Below are 25148 nucleotides of genomic sequence, written 5' to 3'. Positions count from 1 at the left end.
CTGGGGGAAGTTTGCAATTGCTTGAAGAAAGTCTTAACAGTACATTATGCTCAGATTGTGAAGTACGATAACTTAAAAAAGTGCCAAAGTTACATTGAAAGTTTTATCAAGGTTTTAACGCAGTCTTCAACTCTAAATCATTGTCTACAGAGCCCCCATAAAACCCATGAGTCTCGATGACGGTAGCTAGCTTGATGGCTGGAAACGGTGATGAAGACTCGGTGAGAGCGTCTGGCGACGCCGGTCGGTGAGCACAATGACGGACTTTGGCGAACAAATGTTGGCTCCACCGAGTGTTTTTGGTTCCAGGCCTGGATATGGCGGACTTGGATTTTACGGGTGTGTGGAGAACTGCTCGGTACAATTTGGGGTGGAACTCGAATCCTAATCTTCAAGCTTCCAACCCTTTGGTCGGGAAACTACGACCGGTATAGCGCAACCACGCGGGATAATTAAACAATCACTCCAAAACGAAGAGACGGTCTTAGGCCAGATTGTGACATGTGGCCACTTCAATCCCTATTCCATACCTGATTCTCTCTCCCTGATACTACAACACTCTTACTTTACTTCACTTTACTTTTAACGGTTTCAGCTTATATTACTGCTCTCGTTTAAGTTTACTTGGCCAGTGGCGGATGAGGTTTCTGTGCTACTCGCCGTTCCCTTTCCCTGTACTTATCGTACTTATTCTCCTGTTTTCCACTGAACTCAACTTGTTGGCTCATCACCTATTCCAGCAGTTGGTAGTGTACTGTGGTATTGTATAGTGTTAAACTAGGAGTATCTTTATAGCAATTATAAATTGAATTTAAACGGAGACATGCAAAATTCGATAAACTAACATAAATACAACAACAGATGTTACAAACGGTAACAAGGTAACAATTTGATGCTTAACAAGTGTTGTACAATCGATTTTAATTCAGCCTTAGTTTGAATAATTGTTGTACATAGACCACGTTAATGTTTGTACACCTTTTAAACATCTAAATCTGGTGATTTAAATCAGCCAAAAGCTTAACAGTTACATAAATTATAAGCTTTTTAAAGCATTTTATAACAGTCTTCTCCACCTCTTGTTCAGCATTCGAGTTTCATTTAGAAAATAATAATAATAGAAGACCGCTTAATATCTTATATATTTAAATGGGACTACAAGGTGCTGAATAATTGGATTTACATATTTATTTGTTATTATAAGTCTAAAAATTATCTCTGCATTTCGGAATTCGAACCGACAGTCGCTAATTCACAGGCATCAACCATAACTACTGGACCACTTAAGCATATGTGTGGCAAAAGGTATGATCATTAACTTGAAACACGTCAAATTTAAGTTGAATTACAGCTTCCGGAAGAGTATCAAACAGCAATGCAGAATTGGAAACAACAACTGGTGATAGCAAAACATTTCTATCACTATCAAGCGTAGTTAACACAATGTGGACACAAGTGCACGATTGATTTCGATGGTCATGTGGAAGCTATTTTAGTGCCATAATTGAGTTATATTTTTGGAATTCTATCTGAAATTTCAGCTCATAATAGCAGTCAAAACACAAAAATACAAATGTTGATACTTCTGACGTCATCGCAGCTCACTTATACCTGAAGCTATTCCTAAAAAGCTCCTCTACCTTGTCTCTACTGCCGCCGTTGCTTGGGATTAGAAAGGTAGGCAGTAAATTTAGAAGAACTAAAACGCCGGAAATGCAACGAGTGACACTAATTACATTTAACAAATCAGGCTATCAGAATATTTGTAGTGAATTGCTGATTTGTGGAGCAGTTTTACGCTAAAATAAGGCTTGTTCAATTTTTAGATCAGCTAATTTATTGAGGTTGAATTATGGGGACACAATTAGCTGCATGCACTGCTAATCAACTATATATTCAGTCTGCTGTTAATCAGCTTTGTACACCTTGAATCAACCAATAATCAGCATCTGGTCTTACTGTTCACCTTGAATTGTTACTTGGGAGTTTCGAGAAACTCAGTGAAGATCAGAGAACTTCAAGGCAGTTATAGGGTTGCTTCCACTCACTTGATATAAAAATTGTAGATGTTTTAATGGTATTTTTAACTTGTAAGTTACAAATAGGTTTATGTATTTGAATCAGGTTTTTGTCAATTTATTTACCCGTAATGATTCGTGAGGGTTCATTCATTATAAAATCGCTGATTATGACTCTCTTAAAGAGCGGTTCCATACTAATTCGCTAATCCATCGCAATATTTAATCAAGCCTTATTTTTGGAAAGGGCCTATACTGCCTATAATCGCATATCTGTCCCATATGGATTTTCGTCAATTTCGAGATAACAATGCTACCCCAGCAGGCCTGGGTTCAATCCCAGTCGGCGCCGCCGGGATGTTCTGAGGCATAACATCTCTGATCACGCCTTCCTTCGGATGGGAAGTAAAGCCGTTGGTCCCCGGTTCATGAGTTGATGGGTCGATAGGTAGGGTCCAGGTGTGGGAGCTGCCTTCCTGGCACGTCGGTAGCATTGGTGCTCAGCACGGAAAACAAGATCGACGGAAAAAACAAACCAAAGGAAAAAAAAAAAAAAAAAAAAAGAGATAACAATGCTCCACTATCAAATGGCATCTACTTTCATATTACGTGACATAACTTCGAACTTTGATCATGAAACATGTGAAAATAACATCAAGTCAGTTTGTCCCATCAAGTCAAATAATCGCATATCAGCCCCATCCTAAAATTCAATCGTTCATAGTTCAAGTTAAAGTTCTGCTTTTTAAATTGCCATATTTTTCGCTGATATGACAAAACATACAAGCTTCATTGCAACTGATTTTATCTTGAATATATTATCAACAAATTTAATATGATTTTTCAAATATTTACATGGAAATTGCACGTCATAACTTCGACGGTCATTTTCTCAATGCCTACTTTTCCATATGGGGCTGATTTGCGATTATAGGCAGAGTAGAAGACATTAAGCTTATGTTCGGAAAACTGTTATTCGAAAATGGTTTGTCCGATCGGTTTGGTTCCTTGAGCAATGTTATAGGTAATGGTTGGAACTATTTAAAAAAAATATGTACACTCTAAAAAAAATTGTGCCATATACAAACAAAACCATAATTTTTTTTTCCTAAAAAACTGATAGGGTAGAGAACTACTTCGGCCTAAGCGCCCATTTTGGGCCGATCAAGCAGAAAACATCAAATAAATCCATGATTTCGGCGTCAACAGGTAAATTATGCGTTTGGTACGATACTTTAGTTCAAATGCTACCGAACGAAGTCAATAAGAACGCGTGATATGAAGGTTTGCATCCAATATTCTCAAATACAAATGTAGTGCTCCGACCGAAAAAAATCTTTATCTTCATCCGATAGGCCGAAGTGGATTCATAGGCGATTCAATGCGTTAGGCCGAATTTAGAATCCGTAAACCGAGTTTGTCGTCAAGAAGCAGTGTTAGACTTTTAACATTATCTCAACAATTTGTTTCTCTTTATCAAATCTTATGGTACGTACGGAAAGGTAAATAAATTTGAAAGCCATTAGTAATCATAACATTCCGTTTGGTGCTAAACTACGCAAGATTAAGAAATAATAATTGCGGGTTGTATTTAACAGGCTGAAAATGGGATAGTTAGCATTATTCCAAATTTGAATTTTTTTATATTTTTTTGGGGATAAAAAATACCATCTTTTGCATTATAGGTCATAGTAAAAAAAAATGATACACAAAAAAGTTACGGTTTTTTAAAAATCTTACATTTTTCAAAAATATGAAAAATGACATTTTTTTCTTTCGATTTGATATAATGACAAGTATTGTAAATTAACAGTAAAAAAGCTTCTGTATAAATTATTTATAAGTTGCACCGCTTTCGAGATTTATTTATTTATTTATTTACGATCACCGCCTTCGACTAAGTCGCACAGACTGAACTACTTAATACTATTTTCTAGACTTAATTCCTAATCCTATGTGAAAATACAGTTTTGGACATGTTAAAATCGAATTTGTCGTCAACTTCATTAAAAGCCCGGAGACACGAATCAAGTCGATTGTGATGTCTATAGTTCGTCCTGTGGTACGGAATTGCCAGTAGAGGTGAACTTCGGAAGCGACGTGGAGGAATGTTGATCGGTATCTGCTCAAGAAGTGCAGGACAGTCAATACCTCTTGTGATGACATCAAACACGAACATACGCTGCATTTTAATTCGCCTCGATGACAGACTTTTTAAGATAACACTAAGATAAAACTTTGAATTTTTTTTTAATGTTGACAATATTTGGCATTATTAAAATGTGGTCCGCGACTACAAGAATATTTTTTTTTCAAAGATCAATTTTTTTTAATGGTATGATCAAAACAATCCGACCCATGTGTATATTTCTTTTTTTTTGTTTTTGTTTATTAATTTATTTGATAAGGCTCAACCGAATTAACTTTACAGAGCCGAGGATTCTTGTTCACTATACAATACATCTTAAAAATATAGTCAAAAGGTACAATACAATAAACACTTTATCTTCCGCTATCCAAAAAGCCTCCTCCATCAGAACTGGAGCCGCTTCCAGTAGTTTCATTGTATGGCAAATTGTTGTATGCCAACGAGGGTCAGAGCGCGTCCATTGCAGCAATGGACACAAAACGTGGCCAGCACTCACACACAAATCACGAAACGGTTGCTTTCCAAAGTCGACGACGCATCGACCGAAAGAACTGCTGATGAAGAACAATGAGGAGGACCACACAATGATTGCTGTCGAGAAAACAGACGATCGCGTAGCACACATCGAGAGTGGCCTGCTTTTGTCGACAGCCGAGTGAACACTGTGTGTATATTTCTAAACAATGGGATTTAATTTTATTCAAATTCTTTTTTCGATGGATAATATATACAAAAAAAAAATTATTGGGATCTTTTGAAAATTAATTGATTTAGCTGTTATTTTACTTCAAACTGATACAAACAATTTTATTTCCACCATGACAGTTAAAAAATATGTCTATCTACAATCTGATTTGTGGAAATAGGAATATATAAGTAGTATTTTGTGTCAACTTTTGCGTTTGGTTCGTTAAGTTCTTGATTTTAAATGTCATATTCTTCATTAGTTGCATCAGGCAAACATACTTTTGAATATAAAATCCAATAAATGCTCCATAAAATATTGGAAAACGTTCTATATTTTATGTAAAATTTAGCAATAAAAATGTAAAAATGTACCGCTAAACTTCTAAAGAATGAAAATTGAAATTGAACCAATTACTCATAAACATATTGAAATTGATCCATAACACATTCAGCAGTGAACCTTAAACTAAATAAAGTGATCCATAGAAAATCAAGTTTGCGCACTTAAAAATATAGCCATTTTCGGATTAATGAAAGCAACTTCCTCAGAGCAGTCTCGTTTTGAGCAGCTTGAAACTGATATAGGTCTTATTAAACAAATATAAAATCTTAATGCTTATAATACAACCTATTTCCGCTTCAAGCTGCCCAAAACGAGACTGCTCTGAGGAAGATGCATTCATTAATCCGAACATTCTTGAAGAACAACATCGGATATAATCTAAAAATGTCAGAGGGATCAACACCACCGTTGAGTGAAGAACTGAACAGCGATCGAAACTGTACGCTTTGTGAAGGCCACGTAGATGATATGGTCCAGTGTGATGTCTGCGATTTCCGGACCCATAATAGTTGTGCTGGTAAGACAACAGCTGTAAAGAAGGTTCCGTAGACGTGCTCGAAGTGCAAAAATATGCTGAAGGTGCCAAAAGGATCCGAATCTGGAAAAGTATGTACCAATGAGGTCAGCCTGGAGGAATCCCTAGACCAGTTGCAGCAGTAGAAAAGCGCAAAGGAGAAAGCGCTGGAAGAAGACACGAAAAGCGATAGGAGGCCGAACACGAGGGGGCGACACATCTAAATCTCAAGTTTAGATGTTCAACAAATCTCACGCTAACGAATCAATCTTCGAAAAATCTTCTTTTATTTGTCGCATCTACTTGCATCGCGCATCATCTTTTTGCAGGAAATCTTCAGAATCGTCATCAATCTTCTTTCTTTTATCTACTTAGCGAGCGCGCAGAGGAAAACACAATCTTCTCTGCATCGTAGATAGAGTCGTCCCCCTCGGCCGAACAAGAGATTTTTCAAACCGAGAGTTATCTTCCGTCATTCTTTCAACAAAGATTTTGCTAGATATAAGATTTAGGGATTCAAATATTTTTTTAGTTAGGCACGCCAACGATGTAGAATGAGCTACTTACTAGTTACTTAAGGTTAATCATGTATATAGCGTTTAGGAACAAATTGTAGGTTACCAGATTTTAGGATCAAATGGTAGATTATCATAAATCTAGATTAAGCAAATATATGGTTATTAAATTCAATACTTTCACGAATTTCACCTCCAACTAACGTACTTCAGTAGCTAGTTCACTACAAATCACTACAGTTTAATTAAACGATAGGTATTGTTACAAATTTAGGCAATTAACTTAATGTAGCAGTAAAACGTGTGCTAGATGGTTTGGAATTGTATCTTCTTTTCCTCTTTTTTTCGGTCTTACTCCGACCCTGGGATGTCAGATGATTTTTTCAAAAGTCTGTATGAGTGTCAAAAAATATGTCTGTATTCATCTGTACACTAGAAAAATCGCCTCATTTCTGATTACATATTTCCACCATGTATTTTGGCTATTAAATTGCTCGCCACACACTAAACTGAATAAATAAGTATTTTTGTACTTAAAAAGTGCGGTTATGTGTTTTAGTTTTTATTCCTAATACAAAAAATACGAAGTCAAAACTTAAAAAGCATTTTGCTGTTGAAAATCACGAGATTTAAAAAGATAAATATCTCATTCAAGATCCATGTAACGAACCATCGGAATAAAGTAAAAACTTAGAAAAGTAACATGGGGGTAAAGCTTTAAAAAAAATCAAATCTATTGTTTTAAATAATAGTAAATGAGAAACGATCAGAACTTACCGAACAGATGTTATTATTTAGTCTTACATGCTGCTTTAAACAAAGTCAAAAAAGTAGTCTTTATTGGGTCTGTACGAGACTTCAAAAATTTGTATAAATACAGACATATCTGTTTATCTGGCACCACAGCTAAACTCAAAGTTCCGTTGAAACAAACCTGACGTCTGTCATTTCTGACAGCGACCCGTACCATAGCTCTCCGAATCTCCCACAAGGTTGTTGCTGGGCTTGAAGATATTCCGAACAGATTAATTAGACGTATATTATTCACGTTTCGGACACTATATTATTAATTTTGATACATAAGACATGAAAAATTACTCAATTACTGCGTAACTACTTAGATTTACTGTCTTGCCGTGTTTTTAGGTAGAGGTGCAGAGTGATGGTCAAGCGTGTAGAATCAGCTTCCAAAAGAAGCTTCTATAATAATTTTCCTAAGAAAATAAGAAAAATAAATGTTAATTTTATGGATCATACCTAGTGTAGGCGTTCCAATTATTGGAAGACGTTCCTATTATGGTGTGTTAAAATTATAGTACTGTACTGTTTTGCCCCTGTTTTTTTTTTGTCAGAAGAGCGGAACGATGGGCGAGCGTCTAGAATAAACTTCTTAAAGAAGTTCCTAAATTAAACTTCCATAGGAAGCTTCTTAAGAATATTATTATAGAATCTTCTTTTGAAAGCTAATTCTAGACGCTTGCCCGTCACTTCGTACCTTTACCTAAAATACACGGGCAGAACAATAAATCTAAGTAGATATGCAGTAGAGCAATTTTTTAAGGCTTATGGATCAAAATTAAAAAAAAAATAGTGTCCTAAACATGAATAATTTACGTCTAATTTATGCCAATATTTTTAAGTGTACAATCTTGATTTTTTATGGATCACTTCCTTTAGTTTAAGGTTCATTCCTGAATGTTTTATGGATCAATTGCAATATGTTTATGGGTAATTCGTACAATGTTAATGCTCATTATTTAGAAATTTAGTGGTACATTTTTACAATTTTATTGCTAAATTTTACATAAAATATTGATAATATTGATATTTTTTATGGATCATCCACACTTTTTAAGGGATTTTCTCCGATGTTTTATGGATCATTTGAATGTTTTTAATGGAACGTTTTTGAATATTTTATGGATCGATTTTATCAATTCTAAAGGTGCATACTTAGGGCTGCCGTTGCATAACAAAAGAAAACTTTAGTTAGTTTTATTTTTTCCTTGATTTGTTTTCCGTGTTGAGCACCAATGCTACCGACGCCAGGGAGGCAGCTCCCACACTTGGACCCTATTTATCGACCTATCAACTTATGAACCGGGGACCAATGGCTTTACTTCCCTTCCAAAGGGGAAGGCGTGATCAGAGATGTTATGTCTCAGGACATCCCGGCGGCGCCTACTGGGATTGAACCCAGACCTGCTGGGGTGAGAGGTAATCACGCTTACCACTACATCACCGGCACCGCTTTCTTGAGTTAGCTGTTCCTCGTTTCCGATCTGAGCCCAATCGTATAGTTTCGATGCATTTTTGATCAGATATTCAAGCTAGACTTGTTTTAGAAGCCATACGGTTCAGTGTTCCTCTTATAACATTCAGGTTAAAAAAGTGAACGACAGCCTAAAGAAATCATTCATGGGCTTTGTCCCGGTTTCCGGAAATTATTGTTAAACAAGCTAAAATTAAATAAAAATTATTTTTCTCCATACAGTTTTACCACCTTTATGACCAGTCCCCTAAAGAACTGAAAAAAATAATTTGAGAGAAAATTCACTCTCACGAGCTCAATCTATCAACATGCCATGTATATTGACGACGCTGTCTTTGTGATTTCCCTCTCACAGACTACAAAATAGAGTATCTATCACTACAAAACATGTTTGGTACCTCTATTTATGCATTTCGATTAGTTCGAAGTCCCACTGTTTTTACTTATTCTACATAAAATATACCTTCTGCCCCACCCTATTCATAGAAAAACGCCGGCGGGAAATCCTGCCAGGGGCGGGACTTAGAAAGTATTTTTTGTGCAGAATATGTAAAAAGGAGGGACTTCGGATTTTAATCCAACTGAATATATAGAGACACCATACCCAAGTAACATTGCAGGTTTTATCGCGGTTTTATGGCATTCTACAAGTCTAAATCATGGTCTACAAAACCCTCATAAAACCAAAATTGTTACTTGGGTTCAGGAACTAAGTGTATGGGTAATTTCTGATAGATGTCACCATTAAAAACAGCAGTCACATCTGAAGGAAATTAACGCAAAAGCATGGTAACATGATTAATTGAGAGCTTTCGATGGCTGTACCATTTTTGCATTAGTATTGTTGTGTGGCAAGTGCAGTCATACTCTATGCCCAAAAATTGGGAATCGAACCCAGCCACCTTCAGTATGGTCTTACTTTGTAGCTGCGCCTTTACTGACTAAGGGAGTCCCCAATTTTAAAATCTCTTTGCAGTTTTTTTTGTTCATTAATTTATTTGATAAGGCTCAATCGAATTAGCTTTGCAGAGCCGAGGATTCTTGTTCACTATACAATACATCTTGAAACTATAGTGAAAAGGTACAACACAATAAACGCTTTATCTTTCGCTATCCAATAAGCCTCCTCCATCAGAACAGGATCCGCTTCCAGTAATTCCATTGTATGGCAGTATCGCCAACGAGAAGCAAAGTGCTTCCATTACAGAAATGGACACAAAACGTGATCAGCACTCACACACACATCACTAAACGATTGATTTCCTAAATCGACGATGCATCGACCGAAATAACTGCTGATGAAGAACAATGAAGAGGACCACACAATGGTTGCTGTCGAGTAAACAGCCCATCGCGTGGCACACATCGAGAGTGGCCTGCTTCTGTCAACAGCCGATTGAAAACTGGCTTTGCATTATTTGAAAGACAATGAATTGATCTTAATTCGCTGCTTTGTGATTAATGATATGATTCCATTAATTTATACTGAAATTCCAAGTAAAATTACAACAGTGACAAACCATACTGTGAGGTGACCCCACACTTTTGATCGTCTTCAAAAATAATTTGATTGATTTAGAGCATATTCTTTATTTCTCAACCAATCTTTCCCAAACGTATCTCGATGGAGTTCTCCTACCGCTTTCATTGCAAATACTATTCTAATGCCACGACAATTTTATTAGGATCCTATTCGATCGTCCATGTTCATCTAACATAATTATTATGTTGCCAAGTGGGTGTCATATTTAATTAAAAATGCAACGTCCGGATTAAAAGACTGTCAGATATTCAGTGCCTTACGGTACATGTTTTTTGAAGGGTGACCCTAATTTTATTATTGGGAGTGTAAATCTCCTGCGACTATGAATTGATTCATTTTGGTATTGAAACAATGTTGCTCTGAGGATAATTTAATTGTTAAAAGGAAATTGTTTATCTTTGCGTCCGACTACTATTCATTTGGACGTGAAGTAAATAAATAAATAAGTAAGTATTTAAACGTTAACTGCAGTAAGGTCTTATTTCTTAGAGTACCACAGCAACATTGTTGCAATCATTTAAATATTCCCAAATGAATGCGAATCATGCGATAACAGGTTTCCGAAAAAAAAAACCTATGCCCCTCGATGCCACACAGTCCTCGTAACGTTTTATTGTCCTACTGATAACGGTTCACTGTCCTGTCGGTCGACTCACAAATTTCAATTTTATTTCAATCCATCATCAGTTGAGTCCGTACCTTGTCGAAGATGAGTTCGAAGGCCTTCGTTGGTCTGCTGCTGATCGTTATACTCGGTATGACAACAACGGTCAGTAGTTACAGTGTACTATTCTTGATCCCATTTCCCGGTTCGAGCCATTGGCTAATGTTCAAGCACTTTATACGGGAGTTGACCCAAAGAGGACACGAAGTTACAGCTATCACAAGTTACAAGTTTGGCGAACTGATCGATAACTACACCGAAGTGCTGATCGATCCGAGCTATCCGATTCTAGAGAAATGTGAGAATTTGTGAGGATAAAAAGTTCCGATTTGTGAATGATAAGTTTTTTTCGCAGTTCCGATTTCAGCCATTTACAGTTCGCAGGACTACCAGAATGATTTCAAAAACTTGTTTCTGTACTGGCGTTTGGGACTGGAAACGAGTCGCTACGCTTTGGAGAACAAAAACGTTCAACAGTTTATCCAACGACAAGATTTGCATTTCGATCTCATCGTTAGCGAGCAATTCTTCCAGGAAAGTTTGCTCATGTTTGCCCACAAGTTCAAGGCACCGATTGTAACCATCAGCACCATAGGTTATTCGGACTACATGGACCGAGCGATGGGACTACTGACCCCGTGGTCTTTCGTTCCCCACATGCTGCTAGACTACGAAGATCGGATGAACGTCTTCCAGCGATCGTACAATGCTCTTCTCTCAACGTTTGATTACATCGGACGAGAGTTCCACTATCTTCCAGAGCAGAATAAACTGGCGAAGGAAATATTCAACGATCTTGGTCCCCTTCCCACCATTCAATCACTGGAAAAATCCATTTCAACTATATTGGTCAACAGTCATCCAACACTAGCCAAACCACGCCCGTCTATGGTTGGACTTGTGAACATCGCCGGTGCTCACATCAAACCACCGAAACCTCTATCGGAAGATCTACAACGGTTTATGGATGGAGCCAATCATGGAGTCGTCTACTTTTCTCTTGGAGCGTATCTGCAAAGCTCTCAAATGCCCACGGAGAAACGATCCATTCTGCTGAAGGTCTTTGGAAAACTCAAACAACGTGTAATTTGGAAGTTCGAAACCGATGACCTAACTGACGTTCCAGAGAATGTAATGATTCGCAAGTGGGCTCCCCAGAATGACATCCTGGCGCATGGGAATGTAGTTCTATTCATTTCACATGGTGGTTTGTTCGGGACATTTGAATCGATGCACCACGGAGTGCCTACGTTGTTCATACCGTTTTTCGCCGATCAGCCACGGAATGCAGCACGAGGAGTCCGAAGTGGCTACGCTCGGCAACTGCTGTTCAAGGATATCACTGAGGATTCATTCCTGGCGAATATTGAGGAGATGGTTCAGAACAGTAGCTATTCGAAGAAGGCAAGGGAAATTTCCGTAGTGTTTTGCGATCGACTGACGGATCCGATGAACGAATCGATCTACTGGATGGAGTACGTCATGCGCCACAGGGGAGCGAAACATTTGAAGTCCAATGCAGTCGATCTTTCGGTGGTTCAGTATATGATGCTGGATGTGGGAGGTATTGCGATGGCAGGCGTTATGGTGTTTGGGGTGCTGCTGAATATTTTCTGCTGCAGAATACTTTCGATAAAGGGGACAAAGCTAAAGCGAAGTTGAGCTGTGTCTGGTGGTAGTTCTGAGTGAATAAATAGTAATGCTAATGTTTTTTTTTTCTTTTTTTACTTTATTGGAGAGATTAACCCAAAGATATCCCAATCTTTCATTTACTAAATCGATCGAACTGATCACGCCTTCCTTCGGAAGAGAAGTAACTCCGTTGGTCCCCAGTTCATGCGTTGATGGGTTGATAGGTAGGGTCCAGGCGTGGGAGCTACCTCCCTGGCGTCGGTAGCATTGGTGCTCAGCACGGAAAACAAATCATGGGAAAAATACATTTATCGATGTATTTGCAATGGTGTGGTATACCATAATTAATTTACTGCCACTACTTACCACTACTGCATACAATAATGCATCAATAATAAGATTTTTTTTAAATGGAAGCAATTTGACCCTTATGATTTTACATATTTGTTGAAATAGGTACGATTTCTAGAAATGAACTATGTCAAAAGATTTATATTCCTTGTAAAGGGAAGACAGAGGCGTAATGAGAGTTTGTTACGCTCTCGGCAAACCATGAAAATGACGCCCTTTTCTTAACTTTTTAAATCTAGCTGATGATGGCGATGATCCTGCCACTTACCCCATTCAAAGGTTTGAGCTAGACGATTTATCGTTATGTTAATATATATTTCAAAACATCCATATCAGTTTTGCAGAAAAACAAACTACAGAACTACATCTACAGATTTTACTTGTTCAATTGCTTCACAGTGACATAAATGTGATAAATGTGAAAAAGCTGCTATCATAAAAGGCAAAATTGATAAGTCCTACAAAAATGTTGTCAAAGGATAATTTGTAGGAAAGTATTAAAAAAAATGTATTTGTACTCTGAAAATAAAAACTACTAAAACATTTTAAATTGAGTTTTCTCAAAAACTTCTCCGAAACAAGGCGTGATCAGAGGCTTTATGCCACAGAAAATCCCAGCGGCTTCTTCACTTCAGTTCACTTTAGAATTTCTTTGGAAAGTCTCGAATCACCTTAAATGTGTTAAAGATATTATAAAACATAAAAAATGATCCTTTGGAATCATCAAATGCAGATTCCTGTAGAAATCCCTTGGAATTCCTGTGAGGATGCTTTAAATGTTTTTGAAAAATTTCTTGGCATACTCATTAGAATTTCTTTGGAATTATAAGCAGAATTATTTCTTAAATTCTGGTCGAAATTTCAAAATTTTTGCTAAAATTTTCTATGAAATTCAGTTTCAAATATTTATGAAATTCTACTTATAACTTTTACCTACTATCCCTTGAATTCTCACCAAGAGTCCAAACTAGGGGTGTTTCTAATTTCATATTGAATGCTAGAAATTGTTCAGATAAAATTTCCAAGGGAGTTTTGGGAAGAACCCTAAGAGAGTTTTAACTAGAATTTGAAGTTTAGAAAGTGAGTTTAAACTAGAATTGTTAAAAAGTTCTGTAAAAAAAAATCCATGATGATTGTGAACAGGATTTCAGGATCCACAAAAATAATTAAAGGAATCGAATTTTGAGTGGACATTTCCAAACGAGTTCTCATAGGATAATTTGTCGCATAGTCGAGCAGTTTTGGAACTACTTTCTACCAGAGATTATAATAAAATTAGGCACCTAATAGCTGATATTTTAAGGAGAAAACAAAATCTTAAAATAATGTTGCAAGGCAAAATTAGAGTGGTAAGATACGCCATGTTAAATTGCATTGCAAGGTCATCTCAATAATAATTTCCAGACTATTTTAAGGAGAATTCCATGAAAATTTTCTAAATAATTTAAAGAAGAACATAGCCATAAGTAAGAGAAAAATGTCTATGAGCTTTATTTATTTATTTATTATTTAGGCGTATGTTGACTAGAAGCGAGTTTCAACCAGAATTATTGAATGAAGCTTAGAAGCTGTGAACTGTGAACTCCTGTAATAATCATGAAATAATTGAAGAAAATCTTAGAATGAACTCCATCATTTCTTGTAGTGTTGTGTAGACTGTTATATAGAGATAAAGGAACTCCCAGAGAGAATCTTCAATATATATTAGAAAAATAAAAAAACACTGTGAAGGAGGATGAATTAAAAGAAAACTCTTAAGAACATTTCAATACAATATTGTACAGAGTTCCTTGCGAATTTTCAAAGTAAATAAAAGTTTGGAAAATTTAGAGGACCGAATGCAGAAATAAATTCAGTACCCTGGAAAAATATAACTGTCTCTGTAAGATTCCTTTCCTATGGCTTTCTCATTCTAGGGTAATCCAAACGGTCAGTTATGCATTGCCTGGCGTTTCAGCCGTTTATTGTGGCCTTTTTCAAGGGTTAAATAAGCCACCCTTTTTGACGTAGGATTACGTCTTTCGGCAACATCAAAAAAACCAAAATCGACCGCATTACGAAAAGAGGTAAGGTTTTGACCACATATAACTCTGTCAATAGCAGAGGGATTTTAATTCCTAACAAGCCAATCGATTGGAAATTTATCTAGCAATCTGTTAAAATGAATAATTGATTAATTTTCATTAGGTTGCTATTGAAAAATACGCAAATGTGCAAGTGTTGCAATGGTGATCAAAATTATCACCGATTGCCTGCAAACAGCGGATTCCCTAACACAGATTTAAAAATCGAATTAGAGTCTGTCTCACTGAACGGTGCTCATTCAATCACCGTGTGTGGTGGTGTCCGATCGTCGGTGTCAGCAGCAGCAGCATCAGCAGTGCTTTCAGCGTGTGGCGTTAACGTTGTTCTCCAGTACACCACGAAAGGCAGCCTGCAAGCAGCGAGCTGCAGAGCCCACATGAGCAAGAGGAGGAAGAAGCCGAACCGTTATGGATCGAAATAAGTTTCTTCGTGAGTCGCAGACCCTTGCTTCAAATAACATACAGCTCACCAGCCTCATCTTTGTTGAACACCCTAATAGCTCAGCATTAGTCAACCATCACGATAAAACGGTCCTTATAAGGACCACCATAAATTATTGTTGTTTTAGAGTTAATTTTCATTGAACGGTATTAGGTATTAACGAACGGTAGCCCATATCGCCCCGTATGGTCTGCTTGCCCCCATCCCCCCATACATACAAAGAATTATTCTCGTAATGACCGAGTACCACATGACCATGTCAATTAACCAGAGACACTCCGTAAGGTTTTCTCCAGGAAGCTAGAAAAAGCAAAAAAACTCGAATTTATATGATTGATCGCGATTGGAAAAAATTAAACAAGAAAATCTTCCAATCAATATTTGGTTTTTTTAATTATCTATTGAGTAAAACAAAAATTCCGTTCGTTTTGTGCACGTAAAAGTGGTTTCCCTAACACAGTCGCCGAATATTGATACCAAGGACTGAGCATGCCAGACGGTACCGATCTTTATGCCTTTTGGTGTAAATTTCAAGCCCCTCCTATTAAGAGCATTATGCCAAAAAATAACCTTGCCGAATTCTCTTAATACAAGGGGCTTAAAATATGCATCAAAAAATATAAACGAAAGTAGGCTTATATTCTGTGATTGATTTGTTCTCCCTATTAGGGGAATGGCTCTAATTTTGGCCTATGGATCTAAGACCCATCGCTAAAAATCTGCTATTTTCAACTTTATCTAGATGAACGCGTCATTGGGACGGTACTAATGGATATTTTTGGTATCCATTGAAAAATTAGTCGATTGCTGAATTTATGTATGGGCCATTTAGGCCGACATTACTTTCATTTCCCCTAAATATTTCATTTCCGCACTGCTATCATTTCCAAAAAGTAGAAGGGTCTGTGCCTAGGGGCACGAACGGAAGCTCGACGTAGGACCGCTAGTGGACGAAACAAATATGTTGATCATTTAATTCTTCACTTTTCCCGTTTTTGATTTAGTGGCCCTGAAAAGGGCCGGTTGTTTTACAAAAGGTGCAAGTCGATGCCGACCGTATGACGGTGACCTTGTCATCCTATTGCGGGAAGCCATTCTTCCGGTCGATGTGAGTGCTTTCTTCGTCGTCTTCGTATTGGTGCGGTGCGTGCTGTTCCACTCATACGTCGTTCTTCTCCCTTCCTTTCATTGGTGAAATGGTGAGCGGTCAACCGACCATTAAGTACGCTCATGTGAGCATGTGCAATGTGTTCGACTTGCGCTCTATCGTTGCGTCCGTGATTGGGATTTTTCGTTACATGTCCGAATTTTGATATTTTAATGTGACCCGCAGTATAGAAATTAAAGACGTAGTCCTATGTCAAAACATCGTGGAAAAATTTTCACAGCATTGTTCTTAACTAGCCTCCAAGCTTCCAACCCATCGGTCATTTTCAGGACCAAAAATGACTAATAAAAGAGTAAACTAAAGAGTAAGAGAATGAATCCAATACATATCGACCAGGATTGGCTTGTACTACATGAAAATCCACAGAGCACCTCACAAACAGGACTCTCAATCATTCAAAGTGTTTTTTATGTTACTTCATACGCGAAGTTAACGATTTTCAGAGTTGGTTGGAAATGCTAACATGAAGTTTTAGTGTGATGATTTATTAGCTAGAGAATGATCTTTAGAAGAGGGTAGGTGGATAGTTCCGTTAGAGTACGGCAGTATGAAAATTGAATAGAATAGTCATCTTGAAAACTGTCGCTTTAATGGCCCTTCGCTCATTTTCAACTTCTATTCAATTTTCATACTGCCGTACTCTAACGGAACTATCCACCTACCCTCTTCTAAAGATCATTCTCTAGCTAATAAATCATCACACTAAAACTTCATGTTAGCATTTCCAACCAACTCTGAAAATCGTTAACTTCGCGTATGAAGTAACATAAAAAACACTTTGAATGTAACAACTCAAGGCGGGAGTAGCCGTCAACAATGCTGATGATGGTACAGCACGCAACAACCACCCTACTGCTTCCTCTCTGAGATGATCACGTTGGTCATGACGAGAGGAGCAACACAATAGTTGGGTAAAGAAGAACTGCATTATAACACACCATCGACTGGAAATGCTCTCGCAAACGTGGGGCTTTAGGTAGTGATGAAAACGTCGCTAGAACTATTCCACAGCCGCAGTCAGTTTATGAGCAACAAGAGGGACGCACATTTTTGCCTGTGGACTTGGAGACATACTTCAAGTCCCCGCGTACATCGTACGGGCTAGGCAAAAATGTGCGTCATCTTGAAAACTGTCGCTTTAATGGCCCTTCGCTCATTTTCAACTTCTATTCAATTTTCATACTGCCGTACTCTAACGCAACTATCCACCTACACTCTTCTAAAGATCATTCTCTAGCTAATAAATCATCACACTAAAACTTCATGTTAGCATTTCCAACCAACTCTGAGGACTCTCAAATTGCTTCCGTATTTCAACCTATCGAAATTTTTCACTGATAACGAGCTAAGAAATCAATTGAATATTTACTATACTTTTGCTATGACATCATAACTACCTTTCGTAATCCTACGTCAAATCTGCGGTCGTTTTTTGGATACAACCTCTTACTTTTTTGTTAAAAATTTGTTTGTTGCCACAATAACAACAAACAAACAAACAAAATTTAACAACAAATGGTAGACTGTTTTACCCTTGAAAAAAGCCACAAAAAACGGCCAAATCGTCGGGTAATGTATAACTGACCGTTTGGATTACTCTACTCTGAGAAAGCTAATAAAAAGAAATCTCCCTACATATCAGTCGAACAACCTAATAAATGTCTTCGAGCAGTCCAAGTACAAAAAGTTGAAGGACAAAAGGTCGAGTCATAAACAACTAATAGGACAAGAGGTTGAAAGAACAAAAGATCGAAGGACCGATGGTCGAAGGAACAAAAAGTTGAATCTTCTAAAAACTAATAAGACAAAAGGTCGAAAGGACAAAAGATCGAAGGGACACATGGTAGAACCATAAAAAACAGTGCGACAAAATGTCGAAGGGACAAAAGGTTGAAAGTAAATAAAGTTTAAGGACAATAGGCTGAACCATTAAAAACCAGTTGGACAAAATGTCCAAGGGACGAAAGGTCGAAGAAACAAAAGGTCGAAGAAACAAAAGGTCGAAGGAAAAACGGTTGACAGTAGAAAACGTCGAAACGAAAAAGGATGAAATTGTAAAGCATTAAAGGCAAAACAATTCGTGTAATTTGGAGCAATCAATCTTATCCGTTAAAATATGTTTCTATCTCTTAGAGTTGACTCATTCTTGCAAACCTGAGCAGTTCTGTGATAGATAAAATCAAACGAACAACTGAATCCTCAAAGAGTTGACTCCTTCTTTTAAACAAGAGCATCTCTGATTTGATTTCCATGGCGAATCACTTCACTGTGAGTGACAAGTTATCTCTTTACTTTACATCGATAATAAGGGCCTTAGTTTCATCTTATTTGTTTCACTTTTGGATCGATTCGACCTTTTGTCCATTCAACTTTTTGTCTTTTCGACCTTTTTCTCTTCGACCTTTTGTCATTTCGCACTTTTGCTCTATTTTTTTCACGATTCGAACTTTTTCCCCTCAGACCTTGTGTCTTCTTCTTCTTCTTCTTCGCATTTCAAGCTTATTGCATATCGCATATTAGCTTATTGCGTGCTCTCAACTTAGTGTTCTAGATGCACTTCCACAGTTATTAATTGAGAGCTTTCGAAGCCTGTACCATTTTTGCATTGATATGATTGTGTGGCAAGTCCAATCATACTTCTATGCCCAGGGAAGTCGAGAAATTTTCCAACCCGAAAAATTCCTAAACCGAACCGGGAATCGAACCCAGCCACCTCCAGCATGGTCTTGCTTTGTAGCTGCGCCTTTACCGACTGAGCTAAGGGAGGCCTTGTGTCCTATTGATTTTTTCGTGATTCAACATTTTGTCCCTTCGACCTTTTATCTCTTCGACCTTTTGTCCTTTCGTACTTTTGTCCTATTGGTTTTTACATGATTCAACCTTTTGTCATGTCGACCTTTTCACCATGAGCTTTTGTTCTTTCGACATTTTGCCCTTTTGTTTTTTCATGATTTGACCTTCGACTTTTTTCAGAGATTCCTTTTAATGCTTCTTCAGCTGAATCGCATTGGATTTTATACATAATTTAAATGTACACTTCGCATTTTCAAAATTCCGGAAAAAAAAACGGGAATTGCTAATCGGGTATATTAAAAAAATCGTACATTCATGATTTCAATCCCATTTTTTTCTCAAAAAGAGAGCGATGAAAAATTTTCACCTCTGCTTTCTTGTGCTCTTCAACATAGGGAGAGATCAAAATAAATAGAAGTTGAGACGAATTACTGTACCGATCCTGGGCCATTATTAAGCCGAATGGTTATGTCAGGAGGAAGAAGAAGAAGAGAAAACTACTATTGAATTTTGCATTTCTAGCTGGACTGCTCAAAAGTGCGGAATCACTAATAAAAGTGTGCTTTATGTTGTATCGTCTTGGTGTCTTGTGCGCACTTTTTCGTTATGAGCCAAGGAATAAGTGCCTTCTCATAATAATCTCTAAACTTCCCCAAGATGCTGAACAAGCAATTTTGTAAGCAAAGAAGCCTTTTATAAGCTGCATACGGCTGATCTGCAGCTGTTTGGTGGGTTATAAGTTTTTTGTGCTTCCCTGAAGTTCCTTAAATTTTGAAAAAGGTAAATGGTCCGGCAATTTTTCAGATATTTATGGAACTTACCTGACAGCCACGCCAATTCCGGAAATTTTGGGAGTATTTCTGATTTTTTTTTGGAATTTCCCATAATTTCTTGAGGCTTTATGATGGTTTTTGAAATTTTCCTAAAATTAATGGAAGTGCTTTGATGTTCCTTGATCTCACTGGAAGTTCTCGAAACTATCCTAAATATAGAGAAACTTCCGAAAATCTTTAAATTTGAAGTTTTTTGAATTCCCTGAAGATCTAGAAAATTCTGGATGACTCTTTTGTTTTTTTTTTCTGAAATATATTAGACTGAAATATATTAGTTTTCGGAACTTCCACATGTAAATTGAAATTTGTACGCCCACTAAGAATTGGTTTGAAAGAAACAGTGTTCGGAGCTGGTTACTCATGGAGTAACCATGAGAAGCTACCATGACAGGCCTGGAGGGAAGTGGAAATAGAGCAAGAGTACTGGTTGAGCAGCAGCGTCAGTGGAGTGGGAGCGCGAGAAGGATTAGAGTGTAGATGAGGTGAAATCCGTTGTTAGCTTTGTTTGCCTTTGCAATATTACTAAATCACAATTTTATATTGAAAATTATTTTTAGACATCTATGACTAAAATGCGCCCGATTGCGTCAATATGAGGATTAGACCGTACAAAAAGGGGTTTCCAAGACCTTTCTAAATATCTGGACCACTTTTTGCTCAGGTGAGTGTGACTATTGTCGGCAGTCTCTTTTTCTTCGGCACCCTTTCCATTTGAACTGCGTGTTAACCAGCTGTTCTATTATCGGCAACTCGAAATCAGCCGTATTTTGTAGTGTGTATATTTCATTTAAAGAAAAATATGGCAGAACAGGATTGCACAGTCGTAAAAATGTAATCAGATTGAAGCTGAAAAGGTAAGGAATCGGCTTAATACATTCAGCGAAGAGTTTTGATGGGAAAATACAGTGAAATTAACGTTTCAATTTCAGTTGCCGAAAACAGTCAATGGGTGCCGAAGCCATAATTTACCCTATTAAAAAAAATCTAGACGACAACACAAAAAAGACTCAATTTTTATGTTCAGCTTTATATGATATTTGCAATTAAAACCCCATAATATAATTTTTATATCACCCTTAAAATATGTTTAAATACATCATTTTGAACGTAACTGTGGATTTTTTATTCGTTGTCGGGTATTTTCATCACTGCGACCATTTTTCTGATCTATTGTGGTATATTTCCCATTTTTTTTCTTTAGCTATCACTATTATTAGGTGTGATCGCCAACGTTTGACTAATAGCATAATCCCAGCACGGCGTTATATTTCGAATAAAGTGCACTGCCGTATTGGGAGTTGTTCTCCAAATGTCAAAGGGTTCTATCAGCCCCTTGCCGAAGAACTTTTGCCTTTTAATGAAAATTACCCGACAGTGGCATAGCAAATGTTTCGAGTCTTCCTTTTCTATGTCACAGAAGCGACATACATCATCTTGAAGTTTTACAATCAGCTTCAAGTGATAACGGCTCGGAAAAAGACCTGTTATAAGACCTGCATATATAGTAAGACCTTCCTTAGAAAGTTCCAGGATTTTGTGGGTCACAGAAATGTTTGGATTAATGAATCGCTTCGACTGCCTAACAATAGAAGTGTTCTTCCAGTTTTCCTCCACTTTTGAAGATTCCCACGCTTTTAGCTCCATTCTAAGAGATGCAGCCGATAAGCCACAAAAGGGCTCTGGCCCGATGGACTTATGAGAAGATCCGAGTCTTGCTAGTGCATCAGCTCTTTCATTTCCCTCAATCCCGCAATGACCAGGAACCCAATATAAGTTGACTTGATTATGACAAGACAATTTTTGAAGTGATTGAACACACCAGACAAGTTTTGATGTACATATCACCGACTTTAAAGCATTTAGAGCAGCTTGACTGTCGGACATGACGCATATATTTGAACTCTTATAGTTTCTACACAGACATATAATGGAACACTCTAAAATTGCTTGGATTTCAGCTTGGACACAGTTGGCCATCTGCCCATAGGAACCGATATTTCTATCCCTGGGCCAGTTACTCCTGATTCCACTTGATTGTTCAATCTTGAACCATCTGTATAAAAAACAATCGATCCTGGACGAAGAACCGGGCAACTAGATTGCCATGAATTACGCTCAGGGACAAATACTTGAAAAAGTCGATTAAAATTGTATCTTTTCTCCATCCAGTCTTCGTTGTTCCTTACTAGAGAGTTGATACTAACAGTTTTTAAAATCCTAAGATGTCCTCTAAGGTCTCCTTCAAAGAGTTTCACTGACCTTGTAATCCTTAGGCACACTTTTCGGCTTCTAATTGTACAAATTGATGCAATGGTAGCATATAAAGCAAAACATTCAATGCCTTCGATGGTGTACTTTTCATTGCACCTGTTATTGAGAGAGTTGCTAACCTTTGGAGTTTTTTAACTTTCTCTGAGCAACACTCTCTTTAGTTTTTGGCCACCAGACCAATGCACCATAAGTAATCCTGGGTTTCACAATTGTCGAGTAAATCCAATGGATTATTTTCGGTTTCAGTCCCCACTGTTAAGTGAATGTTCTTTTGTATATCCATAGAGCATAAGTAGCTTGGTTTATTGCCTGCTCTAGATGCATATTCCAATTAAGTTTACTATCAAGGATTACTACAAGATATTTGTCCGTGCAACTACCATAAACCGGACTAGTTCATGTTGATCTTTGTGAAGCTTCGTCTACAATTTGGACTTCTACATCAACACATGTCAGGCAGCCTTCAATTGGTTCAATTGGCTAAACTTGGTGAGTTCGTTCCATTTTGTAAATTTTTATCTTTTCAAACCAGTAATGTTGGGAAATCACCTTTTTGTGATGCGTTACTGGTATAAGATCTACCACCGAACCCTAGTCGTGACAACTTCAAACTAGGGAATCAGAATTTTCTAGGAATCAAAGGATCACTTTTTAGTCCTTGTTACTTTTTATGACTTGATAATAGTGACAAGACTCGGGTAGTGACCACCGCGCCGTTATGCATTTCTATATTGTATATTTCAAATCAAAAATATTGCTTATGTTCATAGATTTCACATAATCCTTTTCTCTTTGTCCTTCTCCTTTTCCTTTCCCTCTTCTCTTTTCAGAAAGCGAGTAATGATGCTATAGCCATAAGCCATAAAAGGCTAGGACAAGAGTTAGTGCTCATGTCCCAACCGTCAGAAGAAAATGGAGCATCACTTAATCTTTCTAGCTTTGATGCTTCCAACGACCAACCAACCATAAAATTACCAAAATCGGAACGTACGGTACGTCCACGTTTCTTCCATTTATAAAAATTCTGAAGCATCGTGTTTAAATCTTAGATTTAAACAGGCCCGATGTTTTCTGAATCATCTTGCCCCTTAAATGCTGCACAGTAGGCCTGGCCGTTTTGATATGTGTGACGCATCTTCGATGTTTAACATATATTAAATAGACAAGAAAAATGATGTAGTTATATATATATCATCTTCCAGGATGCTTTCAAGAACTGGCTGTGTTGGTGTTAGATAAGATAAGATAAGGATTACTCCAAGATATTTGACAGCATTTGAAAGTTCTAAAAGATGAATTGAAATGCACCAATCTTATGTTGTCTAATGAAAACTTCTTCCTTCGCGTAAATGGCACAATAGTAGTTTTCAAGTATGTTCAATCCTTCCCTATCACACCACGTTGAGACAAAACTTAAGGCAATTTGCTTTCTGTTAGCGATAATGCAATCATATTTGCCACGTACAATTATGTTTATATCATACTGTAGTCATTGAATCGTAATATGAATTATCGAATGCACCGTCAATGTCAAGGAATGCAGCAAATGAAATTTCTTTTGCTTCAAAAGATCTTCTAGTTTTGTAACAACCGTATGGAGTGCTGTTACTGATGACTTACCTTCCTGGTATGCAAACTGACATTTGCTCAGAGGATTTGTAACTAGATATGATGACTATATGTGTTCATCTATTGTTTTTTTTTTTTCATTATTTTTAGCAAAATAGACGATAAGCTTATTGGCCTGAAGGATTTTGGTGAAGTTTTATCCTTTTATTAGCCTTAGGGATAAAAATAACCCGCACTTGTCGCCACACTGCCGGTATATAGCATAAATATAAATGTGGATTCAGGAGTATCAATCTATATAGAAAGAATGTTGGTTATGTATATTATGTCGCCAGCACTAAATTAAAGTTCGAAAGTCTAACCTCCGACTTCCGAACCTAGTTCCTGCCTTACTTCCGGTTTTTCAGAAATCATGATTTTCACATTTAGTTTTTGTTAGCCTATTGGACAATTTTTTTGATGTGCTACCAGTGCCATCGAAAGTAAATTCACAATATGTAACCCCGTAAAGCCTCGTTTACATAGAATGGTTCTCGATCGAAACATACCTTTGCACTTTTTACTGCAATCCACTCGAGTCATAACACTGGAACAAATATCGCTGCATGGGGAACAGGAAAAGCTGTGTTGATCACAATACTCATCCTCCGGACAGGGTTTATCATCATGACAGGAAGCTTGTTCCGACGCTACCGGCACTACCAGCAGGGTCAGTATCGCTACCAAAGCTCCACACCATACAAATTTCGTTACCATGATTGAAGCCACCGTTCTACGTCTCACTTGCGCAAAGCAGAAATCACACTTCCTAGCACGCTTTCATGTGTAGCCACCCAATGGAACTAGTTTTTATACAACGTCATAAGATCGAAATGTTACCACAAGATTATTTCCGTGGCACTCAGGCTCCAAAAAAAAAAAATATCATAAGGGCAATTTGGAGGGCCACCGATGACTCATCACCACATCATTATCTCACCACCTTTCGAATCTGGATATCAAAACAACCGCAGCGGAATGAATTCTGTTTGCACTTCCGCGAATCACTTTTATCTTAAACAAGCCAAAACAAAAATATCCTCAAATTCACACGACACGTCGATCTGCAACTGTTTGACTGGATTCTTCACCGTCAGCTTCACTTCAACGCCAGCATAATTGACCGCGCAGATCACTCCGGGAGATGAAAAATTCCTCTAATGTTGTATAGAAGTCACCTCCGGTCGGGATGGACCAATACTATTGATACATACATTCCCGAGCCCAAGCACAGAGAAGGGTTCCTCTCTTCACTGATCGC

The 25148-nt window shown here is 37.5% G+C and overlaps 2 protein-coding genes across 2 annotated transcripts in view; one reads left to right on the top strand and one right to left on the bottom strand.

Moving 5' to 3' along the window:
• The window catches only part of LOC135702876 (protein grindelwald-like), a 25863-nt gene extending 715 nt beyond the window's left edge, over positions 1–25148 (bottom strand). The window contains exon 1 of the mRNA XM_065223929.1: positions 24397–25148. Within this exon, the coding sequence (XP_065080001.1) occupies positions 24397–24604 (208 nt within the window). The 5' untranslated portion in view covers positions 24605–25148. The remainder of the gene's footprint in view (positions 1–24396) is intronic.
• On the top strand, positions 10733–12367 carry LOC135702865 (UDP-glycosyltransferase UGT5-like). The gene is made up of 2 exons (XM_065223906.1): positions 10733–11003; positions 11061–12367. Exons 1-2 carry the CDS (start codon positions 10751–10753, stop codon positions 12365–12367), a joined length of 1560 nt encoding a protein of 519 aa, XP_065079978.1. The 5' UTR covers positions 10733–10750.

The sequence above is a fragment of the Ochlerotatus camptorhynchus genome, unplaced genomic scaffold, assembly GCF_037179485.1.
Source record: "Ochlerotatus camptorhynchus isolate MF236.1 unplaced genomic scaffold, CSIRO-AGI_Acam_v1.1 ptg000202l, whole genome shotgun sequence".
NCBI classification, from domain to species: domain Eukaryota; kingdom Metazoa; phylum Arthropoda; class Insecta; order Diptera; family Culicidae; genus Ochlerotatus; species Ochlerotatus camptorhynchus.
The sequence above is the reverse complement of the archived record's forward strand: the minus strand, read 5'-3'. Positions and strand labels throughout refer to the sequence as shown.

Coding starts and splice junctions, on each gene's coding strand:
- LOC135702865 (XM_065223906.1), top strand. CDS start 10,751: ATGAGTTCGAAGGCCTTCGTTGGTCTGCTGCTGATCGTTATACTCGGT. Junction 11,004..11,060: donor CTATCCGATTCTAGAGAAAT/GTGAGAATTTGT, acceptor TTTTTTTCGCAG/TTCCGATTTCAGCCATTTAC.